The sequence below is a fragment of the Spea bombifrons genome, chromosome 13 (genome assembly GCF_027358695.1).
Source record: "Spea bombifrons isolate aSpeBom1 chromosome 13, aSpeBom1.2.pri, whole genome shotgun sequence".
Taxonomy (NCBI): Eukaryota; Metazoa; Chordata; class Amphibia; order Anura; family Pelobatidae; genus Spea; species Spea bombifrons.
Genome location: NC_071099.1, coordinates 16,240,734 through 16,259,341, shown reverse-complemented (window position 1 = coordinate 16,259,341; position 18,608 = coordinate 16,240,734). Strand labels below are relative to the sequence as shown.

The 18,608-nt window shown below is 44.8% G+C and overlaps 2 protein-coding genes across 2 annotated transcripts; both read right to left on the bottom strand.

Annotated features, from left to right (window-relative positions):
- Positions 1 to 5,814: 5,814 nt before the first annotated feature.
- Positions 5,815 to 7,551, bottom strand: HEXIM1 (HEXIM P-TEFb complex subunit 1). The gene has a single exon (XM_053453242.1). The coding sequence runs from the start codon at positions 7,228 to 7,230 to the stop codon at positions 6,334 to 6,336; it is 897 nt and encodes a 298-aa protein (XP_053309217.1). The 5' UTR covers positions 7,231 to 7,551; the 3' UTR covers positions 5,815 to 6,333.
- Positions 7,552 to 9,583: 2,032 nt separating this feature from the next.
- ACBD4 (acyl-CoA binding domain containing 4) lies at positions 9,584 to 17,753 on the bottom strand. Its single transcript, XM_053453704.1, has 11 exons — positions 17,561 to 17,753; positions 15,971 to 16,117; positions 14,493 to 14,613; positions 13,541 to 13,625; positions 13,280 to 13,400; positions 12,804 to 12,959; positions 12,457 to 12,545; positions 11,382 to 11,514; positions 11,068 to 11,249; positions 10,301 to 10,345; positions 9,584 to 10,101 (listed from the first exon to the last, which is right to left on the bottom strand). Exons 2-11 carry the CDS (start codon positions 16,050 to 16,052, stop codon positions 9,994 to 9,996), a joined length of 1,122 nt encoding a protein of 373 aa, XP_053309679.1. The 5' UTR covers positions 16,053 to 16,117; positions 17,561 to 17,753; the 3' UTR covers positions 9,584 to 9,993.
- Between the last annotated feature and the right edge of the window lie 855 nt (positions 17,754 to 18,608).

The following is an 18,608-nucleotide window of genomic DNA, read 5'->3' as shown; positions in this document are numbered from 1 at the left end:
TGGCAGGTAAATGCAGTTGGAGTATCATTACTCAGCTGGCCGGGGCTTATGGCGATGGCCCAATTATAATGCAGTTGCTGAGCTACAGTTGGATGTTTGCCGAGTCTGGCTGATACCTGAGACAATGGTAAATCACGTACTTAATTCCGTCTGTGGTGCTTAGTGCTGGAGGAGTTATGTTGCATACTTACCAAGTGTCCCTTCTAAGTCCCTCTTTTGCGCCCTACTATCTTTGCCCATCTTCCCTCCCCTGATATCCCTTCTTTCTAGGACCTCAGAATGTTTGGTGGACATAGTATTTTACAACCCTTAAAATTAATATGTTTATAAACAGAAGAAAATGTGTTATATTTAACTTGTATACAAAAAATATATTATTCTTCCTGGAAACAACTTACAAACCACCATCAATAGGGCACAGCAGCATGTAAAAAAAAGATAACGTTAAGCATGTAAAGCTCTAATACACTAAATACACAAAAAAACAGATATTTTAATATGATTTACATGTATTTTTGCCATTTAGAACTATAGTTTGTTAAAGTGGTCCTCAGTGTCATACAAACTCCTTATATCGCCCTGACCCTGTTGTCATTCGATTTTAAGCACAACTTTCTTTCATAACAAACACGTTTTACCTAAAACTGGCCTTACATCTGTGGAAACCAAAGACAATCTTCCAGCTGGACCAGTCAACATCAAACATGGCCTCTAGAATGTTCCAACACTGCCATTTTGATTTTGTAAGGCCACAGAGAGGAACCATCTCTGTTGGGTACTTCACAATAGCGCATGATGATGTAGGCAGTAAAACACATCAATATAAGTAAAACCAGAAGCCCTATATTTTATGTGCTTGTGTGGGTAAATGTACCCCCAAATTCTTCCAATGACCACCTCAGGATCATTGCCCTTGGTTCAAGAGACAGAGCTGAGCCAACTTAAACATCTCTTATCCTTCTGTTGTTGGTCTTTGGACCTTCCATATCTGGTAGCGCAGGACTGGCTTGGCGTATGCACACATGGCTGGCTCATCTCACAAAGTGCCATGTATCTAGGGCACAATGATCCAAACCTAACCATTATTATCACTTACAATGTCAGTGTTTTCTTCAAACATCTAAAACTTGCGAAAAACAAGGCATGAAACACCCTGGGGGGGGGGGCACTCCTTTGGCAGAAGTAGAATTCTATTTTTTTAAATGTATTTGCTTCGTTACGAACTATGAACACTTGGTGGCACTGCAGGGCAGAAAATACTAGATCATGGACAATAAGTAGGTCAGACTACAGGTCCTCAAATAAACTTTTTCCACCTGTGTGTTGGATGCATCCATCTGTATTCATACAAGGAGGTCATGGAAGAAATAATTTAGACTCATGATCTGAGGTCTAATTAGACTCAGGATTGCCAATTTATAAAAGGCTTCCATCCCACAAGGGTCACGTGTCGGTAATATAGAGTCCTTGCTAGACGGTGAAACCTTCTATTGGGCCAACGTGAAAAAGATGTCAAATACGCTTTGAAGGGTCTTGGAGGCCTCTTCTTTAGCTGAAGAGACCTCTGACAGCCCAAAGTAATCCTTTTTACTTATACGGCTCCAGCAGTTTCCGCTGCGTTTCTTTACAGTCCAAACATTCATAGGGTCCAACAAAACTAGAGCTGCCAAAGATGACCCGATAGATGGAAACGCGTCACCCTTGACTAAGGGCTCCATCATCTCTTGGACCAAAACCATATCAGTTTCCCTTATTTCTGTAACATGTACCGCAAGAACCTCAATGGTTCCTTTGTTAACAGACAGCAGGTAAATGGCACTTTGCCCACCCTCACAGCTACTCTCTTGGGAGAACTTCTGGAAATCTACATCCCCTTAGAGGCCAAGCACACTATAAATGTATATGTGGCCTCCCCATGGACACACTGTGAGGAGTCATAATGTGTCTTCAGCTTCTTGAGGTAAAAGGCAACATGATCCTCTAGGCCTGGTGGGACATGTCTGTCAGGCAACCCCTGAGAAAACTGCTAGTTAAGAGCATGGTGACCAGACACTGCCTAGTAACAATAACCCAGAAATATGTCTGCCCCTAGAGCTATGGGCCAGGGAGACACCAGACAAGCCACCTCACACTATGCACAACCCAGTCCACCGGGCGCGCTGCCCGCCTCCTCATATAGCAGGCTCGCCTGTCAATCCAATCAAAATCGTTATCTGATTGGTGCAGGACATTACGCGCCCGCCCTTCTTTTCTTTCCTTAACGGATATATTATAGACATTGCCGACGTTATAATGAATGCGCGGTCCCGGTGAGACGAAAACCCTGACCTGTCCGCCGCGTTAATGAAACGTTCTTTCCTCATAAAGCGCGTTCTACGGTGCAGTGAACCCGTATGCATTCAATATACCGCGGGCGGCCGCTGATTACCCGCTTTATATTTCATTAGTGGCCGGTGTACGAGTGCGTTTGACAATAAAGAAAAGATGACCCGGTATAAATACAGTGTGTGTGAGAGAGTCGTGTTTGTGAGTAAATATTGCGCCGCACGGAGTAGCGCTCACCTGGGTGTGCAACCAAAACTCCAGCCCGAGGCTTTGCGGCCTAGTGGTGGAAGTGGGTGGAAACGCTACAAACATACACAATGAGTGAGAGTGTGTGTGTTATATGAATGTATATATATATATATATATATATATATATATATATATATATGATACATTACTATTTGATATTGATCATATTATGTGTTAACCATTTAATAGCCGATGTGTGACAACATGGTGTATTCCCCAACAAAATGCAACCGGTCTGCGAATAAATCAGGGCAAATATCATGAATAACTTTAAGCTAAATATTTAAGCCCCTATTTAACCTATAAAGGATAATAATCGCCCCCCAACCCTGCCATGGTTAGAGGGTTTATTCAGAGGCAGGGTCCGATGTGACATTTTCTGAGGCGTTTCCTATAGAGGAAATGTATATATTGATGAAGATGGGCAACGTTGCGGTTTCTTTAGGCATCATGACGGTTTTTACGGCCGTAGAACACTGATACGCTGTAACCCAGCACCTGAATCTTGTAGAAGAGGCACTGTGCCTCGAAGCGTGTGCGCCCGGTAGGTGTAATAAAGTGTGATTATTTCGCGTGATCCAGCGCCACTCAGCTTCTTCTCCACCATGCGTGATGCATCGTCACCGAGAGGCAGCGTTCGGCAAGGAGAGGATTACGGCGTACGGAGGTACAGCCATCATACTGGGTCAGACCAACAAACATTCTGAGCTTCTAGAAACGAGGGAAACGTCAGAGAAAGAATGGGTTAAAAAGAGACTGCCCTTCCTAAACAGGGACATTTGGGAAGTATGCGCTCCGTGCCCCAGCACCCCTAGGACAATCGCCAAACATAATCTGGCTCGGATCCCAGAACAAAATATACGGGCATGACTGCCCTTTCAATATAAATAATAACCCAAACGAAGCGGTGGCAGCTGCACTCTAAATCCGATGTCATTGTCACAGTCTGTCTGCCCCTGCTCATTCATAAACACCATCAGGCTTGTTTCTGTTGGGACAGTCCCACCAGCAAGGCTGATCTTTTCAATTCTTTTAAGGTTCCAATCACTGGGGACTGAGTCCTGCTCAATGCTCTTCTGTATGGTAGAACGAGATAGAAGACAACAGCTGGGTCGTTCAAAGTAACACTTTACATATTGCCCAGTGACATCTGGTTACATGAAAACAAGAAGTATCTTAAAATATTGTGAATACGCACGGAGTACAAAGATTTTCTGTCCATTATTCCGAAGCATGTCTCAGGAGGATTCAAGAAAATATGGCTTCTTCAGTGCGCTATATGCGTAGGCGCTGAAATGAAACTACAGCGGCCATCCTTTTGTCGGTGTGTATCTCGAAAACATGGCCATGCGACACTTCAGTCCGAAATGTCATCACACCACGAGAACTATGCACAATTAAGAGCCAAAGCGTTCCTTTGCAGTCTGGTCAGGACTCATCCTCATCCCTTGGCAACTTTCACAGAAGCTCCATACAGAGACAATGCTAAAAACCTGAAACACCAGAGAACTCACAGGCACCCTGAATGCAAGCAAGCTTCAGCACCAAGCACGGCTAAGGTGGCATTTGATAGTACATGGTGTGGCAAGCAGGACCTCCATCACGTTGGCGGGTACAGCTGTGTGGGATCCAGTCTCTGGACCATTGATAGAGTTGATCTGAACCTCTTACCAGGAAGCCCTGGGGAAAGAAGGACCTTTTAAAATGTAGGGCACCGTGGTGAGTTACTACGATGTCAGAGTTGGGGACTGAACCATAAACAGATACCGGGTCCAAAGGCTTCTAAAGGGGCCAAAGGAAATGGTTCATCCTACTGACCCCAAGGCCGGTCTTCTCTCACGCATTAAGGATACCTGCGTTGCCATCATCAAAAACAGCCAAGGTTGGGAGGACCCTTGCAACTTGAGATCCAAACCTGCCCTAACTTTCAGTACCTTGAAAACTTGTCACTGAGTTTGGAGCAGCTTATGTTAAACGTTGCTGCTCCATCTTCATCTAACTCAGTTATGATTTAAAACAATAAATCTGCGATAAAACTTAAGCGGGAGTGAAGCCAGCTAGACTTTTTTTTTTTTTACTGACTGATGTACAATTAATGAACTACCCCCCTCGACGACTGCCTCACGCATTTCACATGCTCCAACTATACAATCGTAGGTGAAGGCAGAAGTTTCCTGGTTATATCTGTAAGCCATTCATAAGAGCTATTTCACCATCATTTCAAGATTTAATATTACACCATATTAACAGTTACAAAATTAGAGAAACCAACAATATATAATGAAGCATTTGGCGGAGCGCAGCTGTTGGGTCAGGTCACCTATGCACTTGGTCACTTCTCATGGAAAGTGCAATGTTGTATCCATTAGGCATCAAGTTGGTACAAAAGAAGCACAAGAGGGAAATTAAAAAAAACTACCCTTAAAATCAGCATAGAAGAGTATAAAGAACATGTACAGAAACTGTAAACCAACAATGTGCTGTAAAATGCATTCATTCTGTGCCATCTATAAGAGATTCAGGCGAGAGCGGTTGTCCAAACTTGTATTCTGCCCACGGCTCTACCAGGCCGTAGCTTCTACTACGCCACTGATTTCACAATACTTCGCTTGAAATATGAAGTGATACATTGTAAATAAATCCATATGTTACTCTGGTGACTCACACGTTTTCAACATTGGCTTCATAACACGTATCAACTTCAACTGACGGCTCCATCCGCTCCTGGACCAACATCGGTTTTCCTTATCAAGAGAAGATGCCAGATTACATTCATACACACGCGCATACACACACCTTAAAGATGTTATTTATGATTTCTGTGTTACACAAATTGCCCCTGATCCGCTCTTTCAGATGAGTTGCTCAAATTATTTATGTGGGGAAGGGCCCTACAAGAGTTCAAAAAGCTGGTAAGTAGTCTTCTATATAAATATATATTACACCCCCCCCCCCAACATCTACACACAATCTTCATTCCTTTACTAAGTAAGATACTCTCACAACCTCAATACTACAGTCACATTCTATGAAACCTAAACATTGAGGTTATAGGATTGTTATTCCTGGGCAGTCCTTCCATGGTAAGCTGAACTTCAAGTTATTTTTCTGGATGCATATAGGTGAAATCTAAACATATTTGAAATTTTAACCTTCAACAGGAAAGACCTAGAAATCGGTACAACGTTTATTAGTATAATAAATTACAGATCAAAAACTACAAAACAAGGCTTGGTCTTTTCTTTCCAATTGAAAATATTTTATTTTTTTTTAAAAAAAAATATTACAGGACTGAAAAGGGGAAAAAATGCATTAATTAAATCAGAAGGGAAAAATCGAACGTATTTAAGAACATGGGAAATGAGTAACAAAATAAAAATACAAAACCACAATAAAACACAAAAAAGCGTCTCTGGACCGCATGGTTTTGATAAGTCCCAATCTGCGTAGTCAGGGCTTTATAGAAACGGTTTTGTTTTTTTTAACAGAATAAAGGTCGACCGCCGTTTGATGTTTGTAGTTGTCCATTATTTCAGTTGTTCTGGAACTTAAAAATGGAGATCTTTAAGGACGTGGATCTCTGCAATGGGTTAAAGGTGAATTTATCAGCACATCTGGCAACTTGTTCAGACGGTTTTGCGACCGACTGGATAATCCAAGGATACAACAAAGGGGGGAAAAAAAGTCAACATTGAAAATTTTCATCCTTACACATAAACAAACGGTAGGTGCAATGGCAAAAAGGTAGGCAGTTGAGGGTCAATGTTCGCTTGGGTTGGCTGCAACCAACTCCTTCTCTCGAAGTAGCCTCTCATTCTCCTCCTTCAGTTTCTCCAACTCTTTCTCCAGTTCACTGATCCTGGAGTCCTGCGGCCCACCGACCTGCGTGCCGACCATTCCCTGGAGTCGTAAACGATTGTTTTCCTCTTCCATCCGACTGAGGCACTTTTCCAGCTCTAAGTACTCGCGAATCAAGTCCTGCTTACTCATGTCCTGCAGGCTTTCCGCATGGTACCGTTCATAGGTCTCAGAGAAGTCCCTCTGTAGAAACTCAGTCCCATCGTTGCTGTCCATCCCATCGCTGCCTGTCCCGTCTTCTTCTTCTTCCAAGTCTTCCTCTGTGCTGTCACCTTTTGTGAAAGAGTTGGCGTTGCAAAGAGGAAGAGCGACAAATGCCCTACGTTGTGGGGGACAAAGGTCTGGCTCCTCTTGCACATGGTCCTCCATTAGGAACTGGGTGGTGTTGTACGGAGCCACAGGCTGCCCCTTGGCAAACATTTCTGCTCTCATTCTGGAGGCTCTTTGAGACTCCTTCTCCTCCAGTAGCTTCTTCTCCTCCCAGGTCAGCTTATTGTAAGGCTTCCATCGCCTCTTGTTTTTTGAAGGTCGTCTCCTGTGCCGTTTCTTGCCCAACTGCTTCCATTCATCTTCCTGTTTACATTTAACAAACTGCCCTGGCCTCTGGTAACCGGCCACTTTGTTGTGGTCCTCTTCCTCTGGGCAGGAGAGGGTCGAAGCATCCGTCTTCAGACACTCTTCTTTCTCCTCCTTTATTTTGTGCCCCCACCCATCACTATCTTTACAGGGCAACAAGGAGTCCCCACCTGTCAAACTTTTGCAAGGCACGGTTGTCTCCTGAACTCCAACTTCTGCCATGGCAACCCACTGCTCCCACCCGTGGGTGAAGCTGGCAAAGTTCCCCTCGCTCTCAGAAGTGTTCTCAATACCTCAGTCCTCTGACACTTAGGAGCCGATGGGAAGTAGAGTCAGTTCTCCTCAGGTGTTCCCTGCGCTCCAGCAGGCGCTTGAGATAATGGGATCTTCAGAGCGTCCCTACGAGAAGCAGCGCTGCACAGGAATGCAGTCGTCAGGCACTGCCACCAGCTGGCTGACGATACACATACAGGATACGCATCCGACTCGCGCCTCTAGCTCCTACTCCTCACACACAACCACACCAGCCAACCTCCAACTGCTGCTACACAGCTTGGGGGAGTGGACGCTTCTATTTATAAGCGATCCGGCCCCCACAACCACGCGCAGGCGTTTTCCCCAGCAAGCGTTGCATGCTGGCACTTGTAGTCCATGGATCCAATCGATGACGAAGAGTCTTATAATCTTTCACAACTACGCCCATAAAACTCTTGTACGCTTTCTCTTTGTTGGCCAATGAAAACCAGCGTAATTGAGCCTGCCTTTCCTGGCTTCCATTGGTTGAGGCAAGGGACGGTTGTTGCTACGCTTTTATTAGACGAGGATTGGCTGAGCGACCAGTAACGGACGGCAACAACAGCCAATCAGACTATGATGGTTTGCATCCGTGGGTTATACCATTTTTCCTCGTCGCGTGTGGAAATGTATATATTATCAATACTTTTTTAAATATGATTTAATGTATAAATATTTTTAAAAAATCTGAGTTGTTGATACAATAAACATTTCTTATTTAGTGAGTGCATGATACTATGTATGAATGCACCCCTCCATCAACATAAAAAGGTACAGACTTAAAAAATAGTTCGTAGAGATAAAGCGTAAAAACCATAAAGAACAATCTTTCACGAGTGCATTATTACAATGTTGACTTAAATCCGGTTACTCCGCGTTAGCTGAGTTTATTCGGTTACCCTGGGCATGGTTTAAATATATCGAGCGCGGAAGAATCCTTCACTGTATTGGTTTAATTCAGCTTAGTGCTCGAAAGTCGTTATGCGTTTTTATGTAAACAGATACGAGATCTAGTTCCGTCTTAAAGGGGAAGTAGTGTGGTGGGCGAGACCAGGAAGTGGGTTTCCTGGCCTGCACATGGTCACTCGAAATTCTATCTCTTATGTCATTTGACTGATGTCACTCTATAGGAGTTCCTACAAAATGACATATTTATGGTGAAAGAAATGTGAAGATATAAATTAAACTTAGAAGATCAGACCCATTCGGCCCGTCTGGTCTGCCACGGTTACCTCATGTCTCGTCAACAGGACACCTGATGATTGGGCTTGTGGGAGTTGGTGACCCCAGAAGAAACCTATGTCTCACCTTATGCAGGCATCTCCTGAGAGAAAGTGATGATGAAGGAGTCCTTTTTAATTTATTTGGGACTAGATATGATGGCTGCCCCAAAGTACCTAGAAAACCACCACAAGCCTCACAAATGAGCTTATTAAATAACATGGGTCATAGAGATAATCTATAATGTTTGAAAATGGCAAAGACCATGGGTCAGATGGAGAGGACCATATGAAAGACTCCAACAGGCCATGAGATACTTGCCAGGAACAATAGATGACCAAGATATAAATGGTAGAACCTCATGTATTACAAGCCTTTGGGCAGATACCGGGTCAACAATATGATCTGAAATAATTAGGACAGGACAATAAAGTCTTGTATGGGCCGTACCAACAAATAGTCTTTCTAGTCCCCGACCCATCAGCCTTTCCCATAGAGGAAGCACCTCTTTCTTATTTTCCGTGTTACATTTTTTGGTATTTCCGATGTTCTTTAAGACAGTCCAAAGATCTTGTGATACCTTTTGAGTGGCCTAACGTCTGTAGACTGGACTGTAGACTCACAAGAGCTCTCGAGATGTGTTAATAGACTTGACTCAATTGTTATTTGGTTCATTCTTGAACTTTAATTCATTCTCATGCTTCTCTTCTTTATTGTCTACATTCATCCAAGAGATGTGGAATGAAGGCATATCTGCCAGACGTAGGGAGAATCCCAGAATGGCTTGTGTCCCATTGGCTGTACCCACATTATTCTTAACTGAAGCCACAAAGATTACGTGACCCGCCAATGTCTTGTTGGCTCTGTAGACATTTTCATACATTTCCCTATGTTATGTTTTATTTTCTTTGCGGATGTAGCATATATTTCTACGTGAACCAGCTATGTACCTCCAAAATGTACAAAATGTCCCGGTGCCCCATGTACCCCCGCATGGACTACGCCTGAGAGGTTTATTTTCTCGGTGTGTTTAAAGAAACTGAGAAGCAGTAGACGAAGGGGGATTATAAAATAATTTATTCACATGAGTGTGTATTTCTCTTTCATTAGAATTTTATACAAACGGTTGTGGAAATAGCAGTGAGCGCCACCAGTTGGTACCCATTAGCCCAAATATTGCACATTATACAGTCTTAAAAATTGGTTTACTAATTATATTCTTACATACAAACACATACAGCCCTCCGCGCATGTTTCTATACTGACACATGCAGATCAGACCCCTGTGCAGCACCCGGTGTACAGACTTCACCAGGAATAGGGGCGAAAGGGTTCTCCGAGAGATGACTACTGTCCATTTTTCCCCCTTTCCTGATATAATTACGCTCTCTTAATTATTTAAATCCATTGTGATCCAGCATTGCGAGGGCCGAAGACAGGGTTTGTGGTTATCCCCGAAGAAGACGGACGTCATCTTTTCCTTCTATATAATCTATGCAGCAGCCAGTGCACAATGAACGGCCAAATGAAGATGAGGAACAGAGTCCGAGAACGGGAGAGCAGAGAGCTCCAAGGTGCCTGGAAAGGAGTAAAGGGTCAGCCGTCTGTCACACGGCAGCAACCGAGACACCGTGATTGGTATTTCTCATTTTCTCTCCGCTCTGATATCGGCTTAGAGGGACAGTATACTCACACGCACAGCCCCGCCAACACACAAAGCATGTTCAAGTTAGTATGTTCAGCTAATCTGATGTATGTTGGGAAGAGAATAACATACCGTTGCTTTCTTAGGTCGAACTGGACTCATCTTCGCTTGCTGATCCTACGAGAGAAGGAAAGTCTTGTGTTTTTTTAACAAACACTGAGACGCAGCCATAGCTATAAATCATCTAACAGTGAAAAGGCGCATTGTTCTTCCTCTAAGATCAATTCTTGTACCCAAATCCGAAGCCAAACTGAAATTGCCCTGTGGACTTGTGTGCATCGAGAGGGACCAGAAACTCCTAAGCATTTCAGAAACTATCAAGGCATCAATGGGTGAATTTACTAACATCTCAAATACTCCAATCTCATCACATTAATAATTCAGTATAATGGGACAACTCTTTGTAAAAAGCACTGCACTTCTTCCTTACTCACCTTCCTATATGTGTGTGTATATATATATATATATAATCAAAATGAATTTCTCTAAAACTGGAGGTACCGTACAATATTTTGTAATCTCGAGATTAAATCTGAACAGTTATTGTGTTAATAAAATCCTACACTGCTTTTAACCCCTTGAGGACAATGGGTTGCCCTTAAATCCATTAAACACAAAGCATTGTGAGGCTTTGTCGTGAAGGGGTTAAACCAGGAAGCGCTGATTCACTTTTATCCAAGAGGAAGTTTTTAAGAGCGAACAATCCATCGAATCCAGTGACACACTCCCAAGGAGGGAGATCAAATACATAGTTATTTAAACATGGTGTTGAGGTCATTTTGCAACAAGATCAATACTCGAAGACCTATTAAATGTAAAGGTTGTGAGGTCATAGTTACCTGCAGGAGTTTCTCCAGAACCTCAAGTCGCAGACAGACGCCCTGCATAGAGGTCTGTAGAGCCTCTACAGTGGCTGTGATTTGAGGGTTCAACTGATACGGTGGCCGTCCCTTTGTGACCAGTGGTCCATTGGATGTGCCACTAGAGTTTTCAAGCCACTGTTCCCCATGTGAATTATGCCCTAAAATTTAAAGAGGGGGTTATTACCATTCCAAAAATTCTATGTTATCCCCTAAAAGAACCAGAACACTTGTACATGACTGCTGTGCTTACGATTCGGTAAGCAATGGCCTACATGGAGCCTGACATGTACCTATCTCTATGTCGCTTGCAGAATTGGTTAGCGAGCCCTCCTTCTGCTGCCCGCCTTGATGCCTCGACACCGGGATATCGGAGGCTGCTTGAAACAGTTGGGGTTGTATCCCGGACTCGGTACCCTCCCAATCCTGCAAAGGAACAAGTGTATATTTTGTATGTTAATATGATCGGATTTTACTAAAGTTCAGATTTGTGTTTGCTTCCTTTACCTGAATACCAATGGAAGCGTCGTCATGACATCATATATGTGGGTGAATATTGCGCGCGTAGCTGAAATGTCTGACATCACACTGATTCATGCCAAGCAATGAAACGCCCACATGTGTCCAAAGCCATGCATCACACAAGAGTAACAGACAAAGAAAAACTAACGGGATGTGGGGATAATTGCTGATGACGCAAACACTAAGATGAATGCTGAAAGTAAAGCGAGCCAGAAAACGACTGCGTTTCACATCATCCACAATGCCGGACGGCTACAACCGTTCAGTAAGGCTCCACAGATACACAAGGAGGTTAAAATAAGACTCACGTTCATGAAGTTCAACGTTTCCAAGAAACAGTTAACTGCACTGATCCAGATGTGGAGGCAACGAAGAACCCTCTTAACCTAATGCCGTGGGTATATTTTATTTATATAGCGCCAGCAGGGGTATTTAAACATTACAATATACAGACAGCGACTATGGAATATTCACACATATTATAATAGGAAGTACAAGAAATACACAGACAATTGGAGAAGAGGTCCTTGCCCATCAGAGCTTACAATCTAATCAAGGAATGGGGAGCTTTTAGGCGCGGCGAAGGGAAGTGCCGGTGAATCCTGGCATGATCAGTGCATTGGGATTAGTTTATATTCTACGTACGATGAACAGGTGATTATTTGATTTGCCCTTTGAAGCCGTGGAAAGGTAGAGCTTCAGAAGTAAAGGAGACAGCGAGAATTCTTTGAGTTTAGACGGCGCAGGAGAAGAACATGAAGGCCATGCTGACAAGCATCATCTGTTCCTTTGAAGCGGAAGACTAACACCGTTAGGCTGAGCGGATTCCCCGGGAAGCACTCTAACCTTTTCAAGCTCCACGTCCTCCACGCTGTCACAGAAATCGTCATCATCAATGGCCCAGCTACGGACCTTATTCACGGACGTTGCCTCTCCTGCAACATATGTCAAAGCCGTCATATTAAGCAGAGAAGAAGGCAACAGAAAAGCAGCGATTCCCCTACCTGCTTCACTCCCCCAACACGTTACCCAACCATTATAGTTTTAGAGCTTCTCTAGCTTGCCGACGATGAGGTGGATCATTGAGCAACATCATAACTCGAGTCAGGAACCCTACAAAGGCCACCACGCTTTAGATCTCATTAAGATAAATGGGATGAGAGCAGACAAGGGACATGTGTGTATGTACATGCCTACAGGGTCGCTTCTTTCCTCCCCAGCATGCACTGCTTGCGAGAATAGTTGAGTTTGGTCGTATTGAGGGTCGGCTCTCGGAGAGGTTTCGGACGGAGAGTAGACAGCCTCCTCCTGAGACGGTACAGCGTCTTCATCACCGGAATTATCTTGCTCTACAAACAAAAAAGAAAGCATTTCTCGGTTTAAGAGCCAGTATCCATCCCTCTCGCTTATTTTTTTTTAAAGGCCTTAGGAATACTACTTAGAAAGCTGGGCTTCATTGACTTGAATGGTCGAATGCAGTACCAGCCAGAGTTTTCAGGAGGGTCTGGAGAGACATTGCTTCCTGACACCGAGGACAATAAAGTGCCACGAAGGGATGTGTGATGGTAGATGATACCGAATTGATTTTTAGAAGATCTCTGCTATTTCACGATAAGTATTGACCCAATCCAGACCTCTAATGTGATTTGGAGTATGAGGGCGCACTCACCAGGGGATTTCTTGAAGAAGGAATCGGGGGGACGCGGCATGTCAGGGATCACTTCATACAGGGGTCGAAAAGGCTCGAACATCTCAGGAGACGTGTCATCGAGCGGCACCGTGTTAATTATCTATAACAAAGCACAAAGGATAAGAATAGAGTACATTTGCAAACAATCATCCAATATACGGCAAGGAGTTGTCTAAGGGGTGGCTGGGGGTCTCAGCGGTTTCAATATTTATCATCAGCTTTAAAGGGGATCTTACACACCTTTTGAGCCACCAGCTTCATCTCTTTGATGTAGGCGCACATGGCGTCCTCTTGACTCATTGCCCCCAGTTTGTTCCAGGCATCCCTGCAAAAACATGGACATCAAACAAACCTACACCACAAAATATCCTTAAAAAAGTTTAAACAACAGTGTAGATATTACTCGCTTCCTGAACTCTTTTTTAGGAAAGTTAGCGAACGTTTGTGTATTATACGCTAGTACAAATTTATAATAAAATTTTCCTGAAAACGTAGTTTTAAATTCAATATGCGTTATTATGGTACTTGGGGACTCCGGGTGAATCTCTACTTCGCTGGGTCTCCGGGGCACCACAAATGAACTCTGGGTCGCGCCCTACTCCCCCTCAGAAAAAACGGGGCGCTTCCAGTGGGACCACCCGCCAATGCCGGTGGGACCTCTCGGATAACGTGTAATGGCCACACCTGGGAAGTCTCAGAGTGTGACTCCTTTGGGTCACTACAGAGAAACTCTGGGTCGGAGTGAACCCCCTCCAACAATGGCGTGTGCCCCGCGACGTCAGGAGGACCACCCACTGACATCAGGAGGACTTCCTACTCGCAAGGGGGGCTCCAGGTAACCTAGGTATGGTAATGGCTGAAGGGCTGAAATTGTGGTTAGATTCTCTTTTTCTATAACCTGTTTTATGGGCACTTTAGGCATTCATCTAAAGCCCCGCCCACTTCCTGTTTCCTGCACCCGTTAACAATATGTTAAAGGGACATTCTGATGCTCCATAGAGCCTGACCAGGAGTGCATATTACATGACTTAGTCAGCGCTTTAATATTCTCCATCATGCAGCTCCTCCGCTATCCTCATTCTGGAGCCGCTTTTGGCCCCTGCAGGAAAACTCGCTGAGATCAATGGGAAGGCGTCGGGGAATTCTCGCGCAAGCCCTGGCTGGTAGTGAGTATATTTAAAGAGGACAATACCACTTGTATCGGCCAATAGGATCCCAGAATCCAGGACGGGAGATGGCACAGGGTCCTACCGTGGCCTGCTTGTAGTAGCTGTAGAAACGCAACATCTCCTCGTAAGATGGACTGTATGAGCCTGCGCAGACACAAAGCAGAGGACACACCGTGAGCTGTGACGCTAACGACTCGCGGGCTAATGGGCTCGTTAGCCTGAACACCTGCCCAACACAAGTAAGTCCTACGTATTTTAAGCATGCATCTCTTTGTGGACCACCACTTGTCCATAAATGTCTTCACGCTCGTGTCCAAAGCACCATCTAGGGATATCAGGTCAATCGTCTGAGCCACCTCTCTGGCCTGGGACAGGTAGACGGCTCCTGAACCTGAGACGGGGCCAACATCTGATTGAGGTCCGAGCCTTTAGATCAGGAGAAACCGGCAGACTAGACGGGGCCGAATAGGGCCGATCTGCCGTCAGATTCTATGTTACCGTGAAGGAAGGCTGACCTGATACGCCGCCTAGAGCTTCGCCGAGGAGCCACGGGAGAATCATAAAAAGGCCAGAAGATTATCGGCTCGGAGAAACATTGCCAGGTTTTTAGTACTTTCTGCTCTATCAGTTAAAAGGTCAAAAGCAAGACTTTGACTTGAAGAGAGTTCAGCGCTAATACTTTGAGCCGCTGCGGGATTTTGTTTGAGTTCTGCGCAGATATTGTCTCCTGTGAATTTTTGGTGATGGGAGTGATAAAGGGCCATTGGAACACAGGAGTGATGGGAGTGATAAAGGGCCATTGGAACACAGGAGTGATGGGAGTGATAAAGGGCCATTGGAACACAGGAGTGATGGGAGTGATAAAGGGCCATTGGAACGCAGGAGTGATGGGAGTGATAAAGGGCCGTGGGAACGCAGGAGTGATGGGAGTGATAAAGGGCCATTGGAACACAGGAGTGATGGGAGTGATAAAGGGCCATTGGAACGCAGGAGTGATGGGAGTGATAAAGGGCCTCTGTACGCCTATAAAGAGATTCCATTATAAATCAGCCGCTTTCAGCTACAATAGTCATTTACAACATTAACCCCGTCTGCGCTGGATTTCTGATCCATTTCATGTTATTTTAATGGACAAAATTAGCTTTTCCTTCAAAAACAAGGAAATGTCTAAGTGATCCCAAACTTTTGAAAAGTAGCAAATATTGAGGGGAAAATAACTAGCGTGCTACTGCTGTCTGTTCCACGGCTCTGACTCCCACCTGCGGTGACCTTTCCAAAGCGGCCTTGTTAACCTTCGCAGACCTTTGGCTATACCTGACCTCAGAATTCGACCTCCCCATGGACTGCTAGATAAGATCCACTGTCCATACAAACGGGGGTTGGGGGGGGGGGAGCGGTCTGTATACATCATGCAACGAAGGTCTTGTCAGTTCCATTACATATATGCATCGTGCATGCGCAGGCATGTGTCATATACTGTCTTCTATTTAAATGCACCTACCATTTTTAGGCAAACTCTGGATGACGGACACGGCCGCATTAAATTGCCGCCGGGGTCCGCTGTCGTCCTGGTCCGTCCCCATATCTTCCGGGTGTCTCTCCGGGGGGCCGTGTGACAGATCTCTGCGCCGGACCCCACGCCTGCTGGCTTTACAGGATACAAGAGCTGTACGTTACCACCGGAGCTCTGAAATCGCAATGCCGCAGATAACAAGTGAACTCTGATCTAACTTTGTTTACTTTTATTGTACTGGAATTATCACTGGAATTAAGTAAAATAGCATAGAGGCAAAGTAACAAGATAAAGGGCGAAATAAGAAACGGGGAGGAAAAATCATATATACATTTTGTTTCAAATGCACGTTGAATCATATACATTCAGTATCAGAAAGTATCGCTGTTATATCGATACATACGAACATTCCATCCCATTAACCGGGGCAAAACGTGACAAACATCCAGATTCATGTCATGCTGCCCCAAACCACATAGGGACTTGTCTGCTTTATTCAGGACAGACGGCCTCTGAAGACGCGTGACTGTAGCATACTGGGAAGGTCTGGCTTTTTCTAGTGTTTTCACACTGGGACAAACTTAACTAAGGGCAAATGTAATTAGGGTCTTTATTGATAATGCCCCCCCCCCCAAGCCTTCCCGACTGTCTCCAAAGTCCTAATCTATGGGTTAATTGGCAGATCACATTCTCCGGTGGTCCGGCAGGTTGGGGGGGGGGGTGCTCCTCTTCTTGCTGTGCACCGCCTCTGCATGTTGAGTGCCATAATATGACCAGGGGTATACTCTTACCTAGGGCACCAGATCCAGTGGCAGCCCCTTTGCCCCACTATTAGGGGCAGATCACCTGGCTGGGCTACTGGGTTCTGACCCCTATAGTACATCCTCCCCTGTGCCGCGTCTTTCTGGGGGTGCAGCACCGAGATATGATGTCACGTCCCGGCGCTACCCTGCAAACATGTGGGAAAGAGACCCCAATGCTTCATGCAGACGTCTCTCGCTGCGGTTTCCCCCGTTATCTGCATAACCGGGAACTCTTAGGGTTTACCCCAAAATCTCAGGGTTTATGTCTCAATCTCAAGGTCATATAGTCTGGATTCCTTCCTATTGTATACCGCTGCGACTATATATATATATAAATATATATGACTCCCAATTGGTGCTTTCGCTACCAGGATATTATGGTTGATATCCCTGCTTGAATGCAGGTGACTCATTTAAGTGCGTCTTTTAAATAATGACAAGTCAAGTTTTCCATGACCACCGGGATTAGAGCCATTTAGTTAATACTTTTGGCGAGTCACTACATAGAATCTTCACAGTGAGCAATTAAAGGGTTAATATTTAACGAGACAGACTCAGCTGATTAAGAAAGTCCCAGGTATGCATTAGGAATCATATGTATATGCATGCGTGTGTATGTGCATATTTACGGTATTAAACGCTCATATACATTCTATGAATAATAAGAACTTGGTATTTTGTGCGCATTTTTAAGTGTTTTTGGTGTTTTTTTTTGTTTATTTCCAGTCATACATAGGGTTAACTCTCGGTTTCCTCAGAAGGCGGATTAGGATACCTTATTTTTATGAAAGCGATGACATAGAGACCGCACCGGAACCGGAACCCCGAGACCCAGAAACCGTTCTTCGCTACTTGCCTTCCGGCACAAGTGACAGATCGGGTCCGCCTTAGCCCTTTCCGAAACGCTATCCCTATAAAAGGCAAGGCCGGGGATTGAAGAAACGCAGAGGGCCGCACTATGGGCGGGGTCAAATTACTATTGGCTGGTACTGTAATGACGAAATGGTTTATCACCTGACCCCCAGTGAGTTCTAAACAAGATAGTGAGCATGTGATAACCTTCATGGAAGCGGCCATTTTGTTGGTTTCCAGGCACATCAAGTAAAATAAACGAAATAATGTATTTCAATCATTTGTTTTGTTCAAAGAGATGCGGGTTAACTGGCAGGGACCTAATGTTGGAATGTATGCATGACTTTACTGCATTAATTGTGGATTTTTGGAATGCATGTATGGATAAGGTGCAAAAACACACAAGAATAGTCTCGGCCCCTTTTACGTGTTCAAGTTCTGTTTTTCCCATGTTACATTCAGTGCACACATGCCTGCGTACGCAAGCGTGTGCATCAGATGCCCCCACACGCTACCTTATATTTTTGTATGGATCAGATGTATTGTGGCCAGCTAGCTGCCTGGAGTGTTTAAATCGGGGGGTGCCAGGCAGGAGCGAGGGAACACATTTGGAGCGGCGCCAGCCCCTAGGCTGCTTTAGTAAGGGCAAATCGCCTATTGTCAAACCTGAGTTTCGCGTGGAAACTGCAGGAGAAACGCTGGTTCTCCTTGTCGCGGGGGTCCTGACACGTTAATTTCCCCCTTAAATGGGGACATGTCCCACGGCGTCAGCGGGACCGTCCACTGAAGTCAGAGGGTAGTCCTTGCCGAGTCCTGCAAGGGTTGACTCCAGGTAGCCGGAGCCCAAAAGTTCTCAGGTATTCCCATTGGTACCAAAATGCCTCTGTCCCTCCTTCTCCCATGATGCTCCTGTTTTCTAGGAGCTCACAATATTTGCTGGGTGTGAGTTCGGGCTACCCAGAGCCCTCGAG

Bases quoted from the DNA above. Each gene is read 5' to 3' on its own strand.
- HEXIM1 (XM_053453242.1), bottom strand. From the start codon at position 7,230: ATGGCAGAAGTTGGAGTTCAGGAGACAACCGTGCCTTGCAAAAGTTTG.
- ACBD4 (XM_053453704.1), bottom strand. From the start codon at position 16,052: ATGGGGACGGACCAGGACGACAGCGGACCCCGGCGGCAATTTAATGCG. The intron at 12,960-13,279 runs GTGAGTGCGCCC...TTTTGTTTGTAG, and splicing joins CTTCTTCAAGAAATCCCCTG to AGCAAGATAATTCCGGTGAT. The intron at 10,102-10,300 runs GTATGTTATTCT...ACTCCTTTCCAG, and splicing joins TTCGACCTAAGAAAGCAACG to GCACCTTGGAGCTCTCTGCT.